The sequence below is a fragment of the Colius striatus genome, chromosome 6 (assembly GCF_028858725.1).
Source record: "Colius striatus isolate bColStr4 chromosome 6, bColStr4.1.hap1, whole genome shotgun sequence".
Classification (NCBI taxonomy): domain Eukaryota; kingdom Metazoa; phylum Chordata; class Aves; order Coliiformes; family Coliidae; genus Colius; species Colius striatus.
This window is the reverse complement of record NC_084764.1, coordinates 13,772,796-13,791,542: the sequence shown is the minus strand read 5'-3', so window position 1 is coordinate 13,791,542 and position 18,747 is coordinate 13,772,796. Positions and strand designations below refer to the sequence as shown.

General features: G+C 39.8%; 1 protein-coding gene across 10 annotated transcripts in view; it reads right to left on the bottom strand.

Moving 5' to 3' along the window:
* The window catches only part of MEIS2 (Meis homeobox 2), a 176,299-nt gene that overhangs the window by 105,335 nt on the left and 52,217 nt on the right, over positions 1 to 18,747 (bottom strand). For all 10 annotated transcript variants that reach the window (XR_009818958.1, XM_061998659.1, XM_061998661.1 and 7 more), the window contains one exon: positions 18,480 to 18,625. Coding sequence is in view for 9 of the 10 variants with exons in the window: in XM_061998659.1 (XP_061854643.1) it covers positions 18,480 to 18,625 (146 nt within the window). In the remaining variant the exon portion in view is untranslated. The remainder of the gene's footprint in view (positions 1 to 18,479; positions 18,626 to 18,747) is intronic.

Genomic DNA, 18,747 nt, shown 5'->3' with positions numbered 1-18,747 from the left:
CATAGTTAGTTCTAGACCAGAGGTTATTCAGTGTATCGAAGTCCAGAGGCAAAGAAGTGCATGTACAATGCTCAAAATCAACACCTGCTGATCTATGAAGAAAATATAATAAATCTTAACTGCACTAAAATATACAAGTAACTTTTTATTTCTTTGTCAAAAACACTCAACTTGCTTAACAAAGCACTGAAATATGCTGTATTTGTGCCAAAGACTGTAACATTCCCTTCAACATGTTTATCTTTGAAGACCATAATTAAGGAGGACAAACTGGTTTATAGTCAACACAGGTTGGAAAAGAACTGCACTCACACTTTTTCTCAAACACTAATTTTCCTTATCTAAGAATCTTGCTTGATTAAAATCATGTGGCAATTAGCAGTTGAGTGAAGAGATTACTTTCAGTTTCAAAAAGAGACAGCTTTTACAAGTTTTAGAGATGAATAATTCAGGCTCGGTTCTCAGCTGTGTCCATGAGGAAACCAAACATTTCTTCCTGTGGCTTTCTGATCCTGGGGCTGGCCAGATCCCTGGTTTGTTGGAGCACCCATTTCAATGTAGGCATTACCCTACCACTTTCACGACTTCCCAGTTGCTCTCTTTCACTCAGGAGTGGCAGAAGGTGGTAAGACGACAACCCATTTACAACAACAGACATTCCCAAAACTTTTGCAGTTGCCTCTGGTAAGACATACATGATCTCTATGCTATCCCCAAGTGTTCCTTACAATGGAGCAATATCCACACAGAGGAAGCCTCTGCCTTCTGTCCCCTGAAGACACAGGTAAGTATTTTTCTTTCCCAGCAAAAAGGACATATTGAAGATGACCTAGGAAAATCATAATCTTTAGGAGCACCTAAAGAACAACTATCATAATCACACAATACCATGGTCACTTTTTATAAAGGTGGGGAGATGGAATAGAGGGAGCAATAAAAAGTTTATTCCTCATTCTGTTAGTGAGATTTAACCAAATACAGTGATATCTGTGAACAGTGCACACGACACAGCAAGAAGCAGAGCCATCACCGAAAGCTCACTGCTAAAGATGACAAAACCGAGCAGGGAATACAGCTCTCTAACAGAATTGTGAGACATCAGCAAGTGTCCTCAGAGTTCCCTAGGTACGTAGAGAGTCACAAAGCTATGACAGAATGGCTTGTAAAGGTTGATGTCTTTGATAACAGCTTTTCCATCAATCCCTTAGCAGCATTTCCAACCACAGAAGATTGTATGGCACTTGAGAATTCCAGGGTGGATGGATGAAGACTGATGAGGGAAGGGGAAAGGAGATACCAAAACTTTCAATTCCCAAAATTTTGATCCTCTGCAACTTTTGTTTTGCTGACCAACAAATAAATAATCATAACTAATGTTATTGAACCAAATTTGCTATCTCAAGGTCAAATTCTGATAATAAATACATGGCCTGACTGTCCTGCAGAAACTCATTTGAGTACAGTTTAATACAATCTGGAATACTCGTGGTTTGCAAGTTTGATCTAAAGCAAAATTGTTATTTTTGCTAGGAGCATGGAAAAGCTGGCATAAAGAAAAAGCTGTGACATGAAGCATTTGTTTGGATCAAGTACAACTTACTCCTGTCTTCCATATCCTTGAGTGTGATTTTCAGAAATAATCAAAACAAAAGTGACAAAACCCAAAAACCACAATGAGCAAACAGCAGCTTTTAAGTGCTGTGGGAACAGAGACATTTGTTTAAGTAACCACTGTTTAAAAAATGCATACATAGTAACACCAAAATAAACAGCTTGCAGTGTTGTTTATTTTAAGATACACAATAGTAATGCAAAGTGCTGCATGCACTGAATTCAGGGTGTACTAATATTATTTACAGCTCTGAAGAGCAGTAGGAAAACTCAGCTCCGTGCCAGAAGACTCCCTGTTCAGAGAGCAAAGGTCAGTACTCACAGCTTTTTTAGCCAGGAGGATTTCAACATGCAGCTATAGAAAGCTCTCATTTTTTTCCCCCCACTCTCTTTTCCCATGCAGGTAACTTCCAAACTGTGTATCAAAAAGCACTTCATGCCAATGGCATCTTTAAAGTGGTTACAAAAGCCCATTCCTGGGAAGGATAAGAGAAGAGGGGGAATATCTTTGACCTGTCATTTCACTTCTTGAAAAAAATCCTTCAAACAGGCCTGACTCACAAGACTATGTGGAGACAAATAGAAAAAAAATCCCCAAAAAGAGAAGAATAGTAACAAAACTAAGCAGTGGTATTCTGAAAAGTGATTGACTTAGTGAAAAAAATTTATGTCCCTGTGCATCTGAATTTTATTTGATTCTCTGTTGACCAAAAAAAGCCATTGACTTCAAACTATAATAGAAGTTTTTACTGGTTTTCTTCATAAACTCAGCCTAGCTAAAGGCAAGGAAGATGGACTTTATTCTGGCCATTCCATTATCTATTTATTATTATAATTGCATAGATTTACTATCATAGTTACAACATTACTGTTACTTGTGACTGCCAATAAACGAGACAGAAAGAATCCAACTTGGATCTCAGATCCCAGGCTAAATTTGTAATTCTGTCAATGAGGGAAAAAAAAAAAAAAAAAAGGAAATCATGGAGAGAAACATAGAACCCCTCAGTTACATTATTGTTACATAGTAATGTTGTGATTGGATTAAACTGTCCTCAAATGAGTTTCTGCAGGACAGTCAGGACATGTATTTATTATCAGTTATATAGTAATGTTGAGGAGTAAAATTTCATTCCACATTCAAAATGCAATCTCTTTCTTCTTGATGCTTTTGAGGAAAACTGTGTGTGAAATTCAGCAGTTTGATTCAGCAGGCACTCAGTCAATATTTTCTCGGGGTCATTCTGCCTCTCTGAGGGCCCAGGCTTTGCTTTAAATTCTCAAGTCAAATTGCAATAAATGTCTGTAAGTGAAAAACAGGGAAAAAGGCCATGTTTTTCATCTGTGTTGGCATTCTAATTCATGTGTAAATTCATAATACACCTAATTTTGCATTAAATTTGCATTGGATCCATGTCCTTAAAAATCAGTGTGGATTTTGAATGCTCAAACAACTTTTGGTGATTTTGGTAGATTTTTCATAGAGCTAATGTTGGAGCAGATGCCAGAAATGCTGGGGAACACTAAACTGGGTAAAGACCAATTTCAGACGTATACCTTCCCCAGATATTTATAAAACTTCACACACTGTGAATAGACAGCAGCATATGTATCGTATCGCAGTCTCTGAATATTGGAAAGGAAGTGTTTTTTTAACGCAAGGTCCCCAACAGAAACTCACTTCATTTGTTGCTCTGACAGAGCTCAAGCTAGGCTGACCTTTACCATCCACCCAGACTCCCAATGCCTGAAAGAACAGTAATTAAATATTTCTCTTAAGCTGAATTCTTCATTTTGGGTCTCAAGCCCATTTCCAATTTGACTTTGTAAGCTAATTTTGTGATAAGTTTCCTCCTGACAGAGGGATGTAATTTTAAAAGTTGAAACAAATACAACAAAAACTTAAACCTGAAGGAAGCCAAATTTGAGAATGTTTCCTTCAGAAAACAGCTCTAATTTCAATATTTTTTCACTTCTTAATCATTAATAATAAAATGTGGAACTATGAGAAATGCTTCAGGCAACACTACTTTAGTGTAACCCCAGGAATGCAAGATGTTTCTCAGCAGAATTCCTTCAAATTTTTTTTGGAGTCTAGTTTTAAAAGTGCTAAGCAAAGACATTTCCATAGATTGTTCTACAGTCTCAACAACTGGAGGATATTTTTGGTTGTTGAATTCCATTACTCCTGCAAGGTGTTTTTTCCCCCTCAGTAGTTTCTCCTCTTGTCTGTTTGTAACTTGTGCTTATTCACCGACTCAATATGCACACTCTGAGTCTACTGCTAGATCTCATGTTTTTGGAATGGATGGGGAGAGCACTGGAAATAACAATACAGCTCTCAATTCTCATCTTCTTTCAGCCTCTTTTTTGAGGAATAGTCCAAGGTCTCCAAACATCCTTCTGTATCTTTCTTAGACTCTCATCAGATTAGCCTCAGGCTAGTTTCACAATCATCAAGAAAAAAAACTAGTCCCGATGTTCAGCATGAGATCTTAACATAGTGATCTCACTCCAAACGTTACCTTTCACTACAGCAGGTCTATTGACTTCTTTGCTTAGAACAGTTTGAATTTCCCACCAGCTCAGTTGTGTGATATTTGGCCTCTTTTAGGAGAGATACCTTTCCACAGCATGAGCCTACAGGGCACTGAGTAGAAAGCTCACGAGCCCCCAGGCCTTGTTTGAAAGAGTTTTCAGTCTCAGTAAGAAGTTTGCCTCAGCACTTGTTCAGGAGGCAGCAGGGCATGTTACAGCACAACCAAGTTGGAGAGTGCAGTATATTTTCACCTGGGACTTCGAGTACGATTCAGATCCCAGGAGCTAAACTTGGGGTAGTTTAACACTTCTAGGGTTACGCTTCTTCACACTTATGCTGGGAAAACATCACAGTCTTATTTGGTTGTAGACACTTTATTTTCCTGCTGCACTTATCGTTTTGCATTGGTTTGTACTGTGATTTGATCTCCTTTGCAAGTATTATTTCTCTTTAAATGGACAGCTTTTGTGGAAGAAAAGAGAAAGAAAGGCAAGACCCTTTTTTTCTGTGAAGTTTGTTTGCATCCAAGAGCACTGAGGGATATAAGTGCAGGTTTCACAGAGCCAGGACAGCTAAGATTAATAATGGCAGTGAATTGTCTGCAAATGCTTAGGGTAGATATGCACTAAGTAGCAGGTTTTTTTCTGGTCTAAGAAGTGTTTGTTTGGTGTTTAATGGCCACCACACAACACATGCATACAAAGTAGGCCATTTAAAATTTAGATATAAGTAGGCACACTATGTGGAACAATGTGAGCTTCTTAGGATTGTCCTAAAACTCTGCAGCTCATCCCACCATCGACAGTTCATACCAACTCACAAAGCACCTCTCTTTCTGAAGTGTCTATGTGCAACCAGAACAAACAAAACTGAAAAGAGACAGACTTAAGTAACACAAATCTTGGAACAATCTACCTAAACAGTAAAGGAGGGTGGAAGGGAGAAGTAAATGAAATTATTTTTCCCCCTTTTTCTTTGTTAACATTTAACGTGTTTTCACATACTTTCATTTCATTTCCTACTGTATATCTGAAAGAGAACATCAGAGTATCCCTCTATAGTTGAAACTAAAGCAATATTTAAATGCTTAGATTTTTTTAAGTGATCCCTCAAATTAACCAACTTTCTTATGCACGTATGCATTCCTCTGCATCATTCCTTTGCTGACTCTCTGAAACATACAGGTCACTTCTGACCACATAATGTTCCTTATGTTGTTATCACACATATCAAGACCCTTCTCACTATTCACATTCTATATCTTGAATGGTCAACTTGTCGACTATCAAAACAGCTGTCTGCATAGACTTCTAAGTAGGCAGGGAGCCTTCCCAACACGAATCAGTGACTTTTCAGTAGCCTTTCCACTGCTCATCACTTTAGGTCACCCTCCTGCTTCCCATTTCTTTAGTCAAGCACAAGTGGGAAGCACCTGGATGAATCAAAAGAGGTAAAAGAAGCATCAGGACTGTCTGGAAAGCTGCCAAAGTCCTATTTCACATCAGGAAACTCCTTGGGCTGTTGAGAAGCTGAATATTTACTAGCAACTTCTTGAAATACAAAGATGCACTTAATACTATTGCACTCTCTTTATTCTGACTGTTGCCCTTGGGACAGCGGTTGATGCCCAAGGTTCTCCCTCTTGATGCTTTCTGAGGGAGACAGTTCATAGCATTTACATGCAATAATCACCACTTCAGGTCACTAGCAGGAAAGAACCTGACAGACGAAAACAACACAAGCCCAAGTCACTTGAGCTAAAGTAGCTTGCAGTAATCAAATGCTGTCATTTTCAGTGCAGACCAGAAAGAACATTAACATTCATAATTTTATATTAAATTCTCCCTCATAAAAAGAAGATTATTTCAAATTCTACAGAAGTTCAAGTATTTGTACAAGCATTGCATGACTTTCATGCTAGTTCAGCAGCAGGATAAAACCACAACAGACATGTGGGCCTCAGCTGCTAAGTATAAAACACAGGTCTCATGCAGATATTTTCATCTGTAAATATCAAAAGCACTCCAAAAAGCAGCCACCATCATTATATCATGCTATTTAATCCAGGAAACTGAGGCACGGTGTCCTGCCATGATCACAGCTACAAACAGAACTGAATTCTGTGTTTGCCAGAGCTTACTTGTCCTAAAGTGTCCCAAAGGCCGTAGTGGTGGTTCAGCCACAAAAGAATATAACAAATATATGAGCACTCAAAAAACTTGTCTTTCTGTCATAAAACGGGATTCTTTAAAGACATATGAGGCATAATCTGTGTAAAAAGTGGCTATAGTGTTGAATGCTTATTAAGGTGCAAAATTGTGTTTGTCTGTCTGTCTCCCATTATGACTTCACCACTTCATCTTGTCCGGCTTTTCCAGAGGGATCAGAGTTCCACCAGGATTAATAGAAGGACTGAGAGATACACAGGCACTAATCTGTGAATTATTTGCAAATATTTGAGCACAGAGAAATTAAACCTGCATTTTTTACCTTACCTGGGAAGAAAGAGAACTCTTTTTATAAAGAACCATGTATGTTCACAGAATACCAACTAACAATGCAGCTTACATTGTCTTTGGGGGTTTTCTAATCGGTATAAAAAACTTCAAAGTGGTTTAGACTAGGCCATGATCTTACAAAAACCTACTCCTTTTATATATTTAGTATATATTAAGAAAGTGAACAGGAGCTTTCCCATTACTATGGAGTTTAGTCAGATAGTATTTCTGCAGTATATCCACTTTTGAATATCAAGCTGCCACTTTGAAATATACCTCAACTCAAACAAAAGCTTGATCCAGATGATAGCCTTAACAAATTAATAGCATTAAACAAATTAATCTATTAAGATTTTTTTTTAAACACTAAACTACAAATACTTTCTGCTGCTTGGCTGCTCCAATCCATTGTGTTGAGGTTGTAGGAGTATGTTATGAGACGTTAAACATTTTATGGACTTAAGTCCATAAAGACTTAAGACTGAGATATGGAAGGCTGACCACTCTGAGGAAGAGCCAAACTGGGGAGGAACCTCCTGCACCCGTCCAGGGAAACCTGTGTGTTTGAGTAAGCCCCTGTGCTGCCTCTACACCAATGCACACAGCCTGGGGAATAAGCAGGAGGAACTGGAGATGTGGGTGTGGATTGTGGTCACAGAGACATGGTGGGACAGCTGCCATGACTGGAGCACAGCCATGGAGGGCTATGTATTGTTCAGGAAAGACAGACTGACAAGATGTGGAGGTGGAGTTGCTCTCTATGTAAGGGAGCAATTAATGTGTACCAAACTGTGCCTGAGTGGGGATGAGGGGCAGGTTGTGTGCTTATGGGTAAAAATTAATGGGCAGGGCAAGGCAGGTGATATTGTTGTATGAGTTTGCTACAGGCCACCTGATCAGGAGGAGGAATTGGATGAGGCCTTCTACGAACAGCTGAGAGCTGCCTCATGATCACAGTCCCTGGTCCTCATGGGGGACTTCAACCACTCTGATATTTGCTGGGATAGCCACACAGCCAAGCACATGCAGTCCGGGAGGTTCCTACAGATTGTTGACAACAATTTCCTGTCGCAGATGATCGAGGAACCAATGAGGAGGGGTGTGCTGCTGGACCTGGTACTGACAATAAGGAGGGCCTGGTTGGGGATGTGAAGGTTGGAGGCAACCTCAGCTGCAGTGACCATGAGATGGTAGAGTTCAAGTTCCTGTGTGGAAAAGGCAGGACACAAAGTAGGACCGTGACTCTGGATTTCAAGTGAGCCAACTTTGGCCTCTTCAAAGATCTACTTGGACGGATCTCATGGGATATGATTCTAGAAGGCAGAAGTGCCAATGAGAGCTGGTCAATCTTCAAGCATCACTTCCTCCAAGCCCAGGATCAGTGTGCCCCAATGCACAAGAAAGGAGAAAAAGGAGGTAGGAGGCCTCCATGGATGAGCAAAGATCTGCTGGGACAACTCAGGCAGAAAGCAGTCATCTATGAGAGGTGGAAACAGGGGCTGGCTTCTTGGGAAGAGTATAGGAACATTGCCAGGGCATGCAGGGGTGCAACCAGGAAGGCTAGAGCCCTTCTAGAATTAAATTTAGCCAAGGATGTTAAGGATAGTAAAAAGGCATTTTTCAAGTATATCAGCAGTAGAAGGATGGCGAGGGGGAATGTGGGCCCGCTGCTAAGCTCTGAGGGTGCCCTGGTGTCTGAGAATGCAGAAAAGGCTGAAGTACTGAATGCCTTCTTTGCTTCAGTCTTTATGGCTAAGGCCGACCCTCAGGAAGCCCAGTCCAGCAAGGATAACAGGATGGTCAGGACAGCAGAGGACTTGCCCTGGGTGGAAGAGGAAGACTTTAAAGACTTGTTGGTCGAGCTTAAGGCTCATAAGTTGATGGGTCCTGATGGGATGCATCCTAGAGTGCTGAGGGAGCTGGCTGATGTGATTACTAAGCCTCTCTCCATCATTTTTGAACAATCATGGAGGACAGGTGAGGTGTCTTAGGACTGGAGAAAGGCCAATGTCACGCCAGTCTTCAAAAAGGGCAAGAAGGACAACCCAGGAAACTACAGGCCAGTCAGCCTCACCTCCATCCCTGGAAACGTGATGAAACAACTAATCCTGAATGTTATCAGAGAAAAGAGGGAGTCAACATGGCTTCACCAAGGGGAAATCCTGTTTGACCAACCTGATAGCCTTCTATGAGTGTATAACCAGCTGGCTAGATGAGGGGAGAGCAGCGGATGTCATCTACCTTGACTTCAGCAAGGCTTTTGACACTGTCTCCCAGAACATCCTCATCAGAAAGCTCAAGCAGTGTGGCTTGGATGAATGGACAGTGAGGTGGATTGAGAGCTGGCTGAATGACAGAGGCCAGAGGGTGGTGATCAATGTCACAGAATTGAGTTGCAGGCCTGTGGCCAGTGGAGTTCCACAGGGATCAGTTCTGGGGCCAGTCTTGTTCAACATCTTCATCAACGACCTGAATGAGGGGACAGAGTGTACCCTCAGCAAGTTCCCTGATGACACCAAACTGGGAGGACTGGCTGATTCCCCAGAAGGCTGTGCTGCCATTCAGCAGGATCTCAACCGGCTTGAGAGTTGGGCAGAGAGGAACCTCATGAGGTTCAACACGGGCAAGTGCAGAGTCCTGCATCTGGGAAGGAACAACCCCATGCACCAGTACAGGCTGGGGGTCGAACTGCTGAAGAGCAGCTCTGCAGAGAGAAACTTGTGCTGACTGATAACAAACTAACCATGAGACAGCAATGTGCCCTCGTGGCCAAGAAGGCCAATGGCATTCTGGGATGCATCAAGAAGCGTGTGGCCAGTAGGTCAAGGGAGGTTCTTCTCCCCCTCTCCTCTGTCCTGGTGAGGTCTCATCTGGAGTACCGTGTCCGGTTCTAGGCTCCTCAGCTCAAGAGGGACAGAGAAGTGCTGGAGAGAGTCCAGCACAGGGCCACCAAAATGATCAGGGGACTGGAGCATCTTTCATATGAGGAAAGGCTGCAGGAACTGGGGCTGTTTAGTCTGGAGGAGACTGAGAGGAGATCTTATTAACGTTTATGAATATCTAAAGGGTGGGTGTCAGGAGGTTGGGACATCCCTTTTTCTATTGTAGCTAGCAACAGGACAAGGGGTAATGGGATGAAGCTGGAACACAAAAAGTTCCACTTAAATATAAGAAAAAACTATTTCACTGTGAGGGTGAGGAAGCAGTGGCACAGGCTGCCCAGAGGGGTTGTGGAGTCTCCTTCCTTGGAGGTCTTCAAGACCCGCCTGGACATGTTCCTATGCAACCTGATCTAGGCTTCTACGGGGGGGTTTGTAAAGGTCCCTTCCAACCCCTGCCATTCTATGATTCTAAGTAGTCAGCTGCTACAAATAAAATTCATGTTTTGAACCGTCATCATAAAAAGGTGAAACTAAGATTTAAAAAAAATCCTTATAGCATTATACAGTGACTTGACAACTTATCATCTAATATTAGACAAAACAACTGAAATGAGTTCTGGCAGATTTAGGGCTAGTAGTTAAAAATAAGAATCACAAATGTAAAAGCATGAAAACTGTATTGCCATTATTGTTTAAAGACAATAATAAATCTTTAAAGATGTCAATGTTGGCTTTGGATACTACAAACGACTGCTACCAATCAAATCTAAAATATGTAATGCATGCTATTCTAAGTATTCTAACTCAAGGCAAACTCCACAACACTACAAGTAATACTGTCTGCAAACTACTCTATTCATTAGGCAACAATAAGAATTTACATCTCCATTTCTGTAGCAATTGTGGAACTGTTATCATAAACATGCTGGGTTTTTTTTGGTTTTTTTTTTTTTTTACAGTGTAAGTCTGATTTTATAGAGAAAACTTCTTTGAAATCAATTACTCTGCTCATGGATCTTGAAAGGAAGGCCTTAAATAAACATGTCCTGAGGCAAAACTGAGAGGCAGTATCACTTTGCACAAACAACAGCAATTCCGTTTTCCCTAAGAATACATTTTATCCATACATATGTGCACACACAGAGAAAAGAAGGAACTGTGAGTTTTCTGATGACAGCTGGTTTTGGTAGTGGAACCTGAAGATACTCAAAAGAGTTCCTGCCTCTAGTTGACTGCGATTTTGATTTTCAAAGGCTGCAGTACACAACATTTATTAGTGCAAAGTTCTTGAGGTGTTTAAATGCTTTTTATATTTTCATATGCCTTAGTTATATCCCCTTTTACACGTGAGCCTTGAAGCTACAAGTCTTCATAAATGGATTCTTGTCACTACTACTTTCCTGGTTACTTTAAGGAATTCATTACTTGGACTTTGGTATTCTTTTCACTTAATTCCTATACTGACTTTGCAAAGCTTTGTAATCTGACAATAACAACCAGAAAACACTGGTGGCTGATCCTATCTTTTGCTAGGCCACATTCAGCTTGCTCAGCCAAGGCCTTTTAATCAAGCCTCCACTAACATCATGCACATGTTTTTTGTTACACTGTGTTCCCAGTAATTCTCTGCTTGAAAATGTCAGGTAAAATATAAAATTGGGAAGTAACATCTAGCCACATTATCAGATGGCTTGGTAGTAGCTGACCTCATATATGCCACATGAATGAAATTCACCTCACTGCAATCCTGACACATTGTGTTGCCTGTTGATGGAGGAGATGGCAAGGCAGTGAAAAATTTTTAAAAAAAATTGAAAAAAAAAAAAAGAGAAAGGCGAGGCAAAGGCAAAGCATAACTAGCTAGCATCAGACAGAGTAGTGTGAAAAACTATTATAGCAGGCCTAGAAAAGGACCATTAGGTAGGCTTGTCCTGGTACCACTGTGAAAGGACTGCTGCAGCCCTTCAGCCTGTCAGGGATTCAGGAAGGAAAAAGGGGATGAAGGGGAAGGGAGAGCTGGAAGAGAAAGGTGGTACAATTCATTTTCTTGCCCTTTGCAGGATTTGAAATTCGGGGATTCTTTGGTGGGGTGTGTGTGTATGCATGTGTGTGATTTTCACCCTATATATAACTTGTAATCTTATTAGATAACAACTCAGTGACACTGCAAATCCAGTATCTCTCAGAATGCTATTTTTGAAGCAGAAACACACAACATATTTTGATCTCTGAGGAAGTACAATAAAGATTCCCCTTTCAAAATAAAATGAGAAGTAAAAAAAACAAAAACCACCAACCCAACACTCGAATGCACATGTAATAATTTCCAGGCAGGATTCCTGTTATTGTATCCAATTATTTAAATTTTGAACTGTCTCTTTAATTTGAGGAGCAGGGAGAGAGGCGACAGATGGCAGACAGAATTGACTTATGTCCTCTATTCTTCTGCAGAAGGGGGAGTACAGAAAGTTTGATGAAGGCAGAAGCTACAGTATGCAGGCCTGGCTATAACTATCTAATAGGTCTTTTGACAAATCAGTTTGGAATATTTAAGTTTTTTGCTGTCCCAGACAGCCTTTGTAACAAACTCACAGTCCCGGAGGTTGCTATGGGTGACGAGAGCGCTGACATCCAGTCCCAACTACAAATAAGCACATGACAAATGGGCCCAGAGCCCTCCAACAGCCCTGAACCTTGGTGACCCCCTAAAATATCCAACCTCCCCATACCCATGCCCTCCTCTCCCAAAATGTATCACCAAGTATATTTTTTAAAATCGAAAGCTTGCACTTAATTGGAAACACTGCCATATAACCAAAATGCTTAGGACAGCATGTACAAGTAAAAATAAATCACACAGCATTGTTATTTAATGCGCTATGACATCATTTCCTGAAATTAAACAGAGATGACACAGATTCAGACAGTCCCTGCTAGAGTTCAGCTCAAACAATTCACAGATGTTTTCCTCCAGCCAGCACAAAACAATGCGGGGCTTAAAGCACTCCTCTCCCTCTTCCCCTCTCCTTCTCCCCAGCCTTTTCACTGGTATGAGGAGGTATGGCAGTTTTATAGTACATGCTTCTGCAAAAATATTCTTTTTTTAATTTAATTACTCAGGCTGTTGTACTAAATAGATGGATCATTGTGTCACAAAAGCTTCAATTTTTCAGAAGAAATAACAGATGTCTATGTAACAATGATTAGATTAACCACTCCCAGACAAAGCTAGCTTTTGAGGCCCACACACCCCATGACCCTAGGTTCCCTCTTCTGTAGGGGGTGGATGTAGAAATGTCAGATCTAATCTCAGATTCCATTTTTAAAACAAAGCCCACCCCCACCGCATTTCAGCTCTTTTCTTTTAAGATTGTGGCATTTAAAAGGTATCTGAACATTTGGTCTGTTACTAAATGTTTGGGACTGATTTTGAGGCCAAGGACTAGGAGCACTCAGAAGATTAAATCCTTTGGCTTGGAATGAGACACAGCATTTTTGAGAAAGATTTCCAGTTTTATTCTGTCCAGGCTGGTGACACCATAGCACAGGCAGATGGGAAATCGAGGGGAGATGTAGGTAATACCAGGTAGGGCTACACTACCATCAGAAATAATAATAAATGCTAACAGCAGACACCAGCTCTTCTGGTGAGTGATCAGAGCAACTTTATGATACAAAGATATACAGCTCCATCACCTTGAGGACCATAAACCACAGGTTATGATAGTTTAACATTAAGATACTGATTTTGCTTTAGCACTAGCGTGAGACCATTTAACCTCTTCTCACAAAGTTTACACAGTTGAAAAATGAGTACAATATTATTTGCAGGACATGCTTCCAACTGGGCAGTGTTCCTTCAGTCTGAGAGGTCTGTCCTGCACAACTTATTACCTGGTTGCAAACTCAGCATGCAGTCAGCCTTGCCTAAAAAGCAAACCTGGAATAAAACTGCCTCAGGCTTCTCCAACTTGCTGACTACATAGTGCACTGAAGCTGAAATGGCAGCCAAGCAAAACCACATGCAGGTTGTTTTGTAGGAGAAATGGAAGACGTCATCCATCTCCTCAGTGTACCCTGGGAGTGCATGACACATAGCAGTGCAGTCCAACGCAAGCACTAAAATTCTGTCTTCACATTCCTGTACTCTCTTGAGTCTCTCAGCCTTCTTGTCACCACTTTAACTGGACAAAGGTCTGACATAATTTTGGATTTGTTTTTTTAAAGTACTGCAAAGCAGCAATGTGAAGAATGTTTCTTCTGGACCAGGACTCTGTGAAAAGCTATCCTACTCTTTGGTATAAAAGTAAACTGTTATACTCTTTGATATAAAAGTAATACAAGTGTGACAGACAGCTATGTTCCTAACCCTTCTTTATGTACTATTCCTAAAACCACAATATGGGAAGGAGATATTTGTAAAGGTGGGATGGTTTCAACTGTTTTCAAAGCTTGTTCCAAGTTTGCCTTTGGTTGACAATATTCTTTGCTAGAATCAAATCTAACGAATAAATAAAATAGCTGTCCTGTACAGAAGGCTTGGTAATTCATGCATCAAAATATGATAGAGGTATATTGTATTCTCAGATACATCCACATAAATACAGGATGAGGGGGGAGGTTTCATTATGGCTGTTTGTATTATCCAATCCAGCCACTTGTGGCTGATTCATTTTAAGCCATTCCATCAGAACTTACTCTGGTCTGAAACCAAAGCAGATGAAACAAAAATCTACTCTACAAGTGAGCATGTAAAGAGCAAGATTTTCAGTCAGAAAACTGTGGAAATCAGGTTAAAATGACACTGGTCAAACAAATGTTAGGAGCTAGAACTTCAGCTAGCAAAAACAAGCAAAAGAAATCAGCTCAGGTCCACTGACTTCAGGGTAGCCATTCCAAATACAATCAGCTAGGAATCTGTCAGTGTCATAAAAAAGGTTTAGTTTGCAGGCTACCCTGGTACTTTTAGTTAAGATACACATTTTCGTACAGACTGTAACAAAAGAAACAATCAAAATAGAATTTTAACAAAGGACATCTCTCCAGTTAAGTGTCAAAGAATAAAAGTGTCTCTATCAGCTCTGTAAAAGAAGGGAAAAAAAAACATTAGATGTAGCGAAAGTGTACTTCTTGATAGGTTGGTGCTGCAGAAAGGGATGAACTACCAGAGGTACAAGTCCATAGAACAATATAATTACTTCCTTTCTAACTTTGCTCTCTTCTGATTATGTACATACATTTTAAAGGTCCTCCATCCTTCACAAGGGCATGGGAGGAGGGGGGCTGGCTCTGTAGAGCTGCTGCTAAGAAATCCTTATCTCAACATTGGTGTAAGCTAGAGGTGTCTATACATTTGAGCACTTCCTGTTTTCACTTTGTGATCAAATACGGTCTTTGCAGGGCAAATAAGGGAGCACTTGAGGGAGGAAAGCAGAGATGTCTGAGAGGCTAATTGAGTGTCCTAAGGACTCCTTGGCATAGATGAAAAAGAGTCTTCCAAAGCTATGAATAAACTCTCTGCTTGGGTCAGATTTCTTGTTGTTTCTTTTCTTTAACCACCTTTGAACTCAAATAAAAACAGTCTTAATGTCAGGTTTACCTTTCTGATGTCGTAATCTTTATGTACTATTGAAAAGCCTATACTACTAGACTAGGGTTTCCTTGACTTTCTTAAACACTGGATATTATCCAGAAAAAGCATACACATTTCCAACTAATTCATTCTCAGATCTTTCATCTTCCTGTACTGTTGTGATTCCAAATGTAAGACAGAGCTCAGTAAGTGAATGAAAATGTGATAGAAGCTGCTACTCCTTGCATTTGATTTCCAACAATAAAAACATGCATTTGTATCTTATTTCAAATATAACTAAAGTTACTTCAAAATGGAAGCTGTGATAGGGGTTAGAAATTGTTTTGAAAGATATAGCCTGTCAAAGACATTAATTCTACATCAGAGTTCAAGTGCTCGTCTCTTCAAAAACACCACTTAGCCAATACTCAGGAGTTTGCAAACTGATTGAATAAAGGAAAAGAAACAGCATTTTATTTAAAATCATAAGGAAATACAATTAGTTAGAATCAAGTTACTTTCTTTGAATTTGACAATCTAAGGGAATTTCAAGTTAAATCCACGCAATAAGAGATGGATTGCCACTGCCTCTCCTTCCAGGGAAACTAGAGGTTAATGATTTTTGTCATATTGAGACTAACAGCTAACAATTGCTACAGTTGGCCTTTAGTATTTTATTTGTCCTTTTGAGGTATTCAGAATAGGTGACAATGGCTTGCAGTTGAGAACATATGTAGAGAGACCCCTGTGGCTTATGGAAAAGTTGCTCCATGCTGGTTGGGTGTTTGAAAAAAAAATACAACCAGAGCTCTTTTATGTTCCTCTCCTTAATGAATGCATGAATGTCAAAATGTACCAATGGCCCATTCAGGGGGCAAAGCCTAAGCAGCTCCTTCTTTAAGAACACATCCTGAGATGTAAAATACATTTGCTTAACAAATTAAAATAATGAGATAATTCAATTAGTTTCTTTAAAAAAAAAAAAAAAAGAGAGAGAAAGAAAAAAGGGTACATCAGGGGATTATTGTAATACAAGAACAGGTCATACAGCACAAAGGAGGAACAAACCAATTTGAAATAAGGTTAGAGTAGTAATGAAGGAATGTACATTGAATCATGGACTGCCATTGTGGAGATATTTACTTGAAACAATAAAATTGTATATCACAGATTACCCTGTTCTGGCTCAGACAGCATTGCACTTTGAATGGACAAGCTAATTTGAGAAAAAGTGCAAGATCTTTAAAAGAAAGGAGTTCTTTTCCTTCCCTGTATGTGTTTATGGCAAGAACCTCTCTGAATTTACATTGCACTGGTCAGGGGTCTCCATTATCAGTTTGCAGGTCTGAGAATTACAGCACAATAAATCTTTCAACACCTGAAAACTCATTAAAGCTTGGACGGTAAAAGGTTTGGGGCTTTTTCTGTTCATTTAATTTGATTTTTGTGAGGCCATCCTCACCACTGATGGCAAATTTCCTCAATTCATACAGGATGGAGAGGGTCAGGAGAGAGAGAGGATTGAAACAAGGAAAAAGGATTTAAAAAAACCAGGAAGACTTTCCTCAAAAGAAGGGAGAGGCAGCTGACTGTTAAATAAGCCTGTGTTAAATGCTTTCAAGGAGTACATGGGAAAGGAAGGCAGGGAAGCAAAAAAATGAGATGTTATAAATTTCATAAGAGTAAATGGAGTTAAAACAGATACACATGCAAAATAAACTGGTTTATTTGTGGCCTCACTTTTCACTCTCTGCCTACACTACTCCTCTACAGATACCCTACAGCTAAATGAAAAACCCTCCACTCACACTCACTCGACTTCCAAATTAAAAATATTTTACAGGTTAGTAAATCTCCAGCTGAGGTGATGTAGCAAAGAACAGCTGTGAAGTAATTTTGATAATGATGAGAATAATAAGCACAAGGCAAGGTTCAGGGCTTTACTGTTGCAGCTTCAGTGCTCCTGAATAGATAAAAGTGATTAAATACTCCTGATTATCCCTGACCAATATGTAATGGATTTACAGCCCTTTCAATTAGTCAGTATTTGCTTAGGACTCATTATTTTGTCTTTGGTTAAGTAATCAGCCCAGAGACTCATGTTCTGTCTAATTCCTCTGAGCCAAGTGGGTACAGGGCACCTGACCTTTGAAATGGCCATAGCTGGGAGGCAGGAGTAACCACTACTCCAGCAGAGACACTGGCTATTCCAGCTAATCCTGACCCCACAGGCCAGATCAATGCACCTTAGTTTGCTACTAATGTCCTTACATCAAAATGATGGTTTAGAAATGTGGATCTATCGCTGCCCCCTTTAGCTGTGCTGCTAGCAGAGCAGTTCAATAGTCCCTATCATAAATAAATGGGGTACCTTGTCCTGAAATCATTACACTGTAAGCAATATCAGCTACCACTGAAATGTATAAAACTTTGGTAGAAGAAGAGGTAGTTAATAAAAGTTAGCATTTTAAGCCTTACCAAGTGAAAGACAATTTTATAGTGAGAGGAAAGGAAAATCAATTGATAATTTTACCAGTTTCCATTATTTCCCATATGAATTAAACTAGAAGGAGTGTTACTAGGTTTTCTGCAGAACTGTGTTTTGATGCCTAAGTGAAGCTGTAATAGTCAACAGAACACCAACACATGAACCCAACTGCAGGCAGGAAGATAAAGATAGCCTTTGGAAAACATTGCTTTTTCACATGCTTGATCTCCCTCAAATGTGAATATGGCTAGCTTTTAAACATAATAGACTTGAAGAGAAGCTAAAAAGATACTTATTCCCTCTGTTATGCAACTAAAGAATTAGGGAACCTGTAAGCCTTCCATATTTCTCACAAAAAAAAAAAAAGTAACAAGGACAAGTTTGCAAGCTGCTGTTTTGACCTCTCTAACATCCTCAGCATATGTCAGCACACCCAGAGTGGGGCTCTCTCTTCCACCACATACATAGGAAGCTTGTGTAAACAGAGGAAAGCAATAAAGAATCCAGAATACAAAGCTTTATAGATGCTAAAAGCAAGAAATACCCTCTTTAGTCTTTAGGAACATTTCATATAGTTGAAAGAAAAAAATATTGTTATTTATATGTAGGTGTTGTTCGACGCCAAGACTTTGTACTCTCTCTTTCTATAGGCGTGTATGTGTGTATATACATACACACACACACACACACACACATACATATAGGTTTCTTTCAGATTTGTCATGATTCCAAGAGCCAAGAAAAAAAAAATCTATAACAAAAAAAAGTTACAATAATTGAGCTCTAATAATGATCCAAAAATTATGGGTACAATTGATTTCTGATAATGATGAATAAACCTCATTAGGCAAATGAAGAGAAATCTATTTTGTTTTTGGGCACCACTTACTGTGAGATGCTGGAAAAGCCACGCTCTCATGATATTTGTTGCTACTTTGGGGAAAATGCCTCTTTTCTTCTGACGCTTTTTGTCCTTATCTGGGTCATCATCATCCCCTGTACCAGGTGAGGCTACACTGTTGTCTAAACCATCTCCTACAACAAAAAGACAGACATAAAGGAGAAAACATTTAATGAACAAAACATAGAAGCCAAAAAGTATCATTAATTACCAAGACACTACCACACTTTTATTTTGATTCGTAGATCAGGCACAT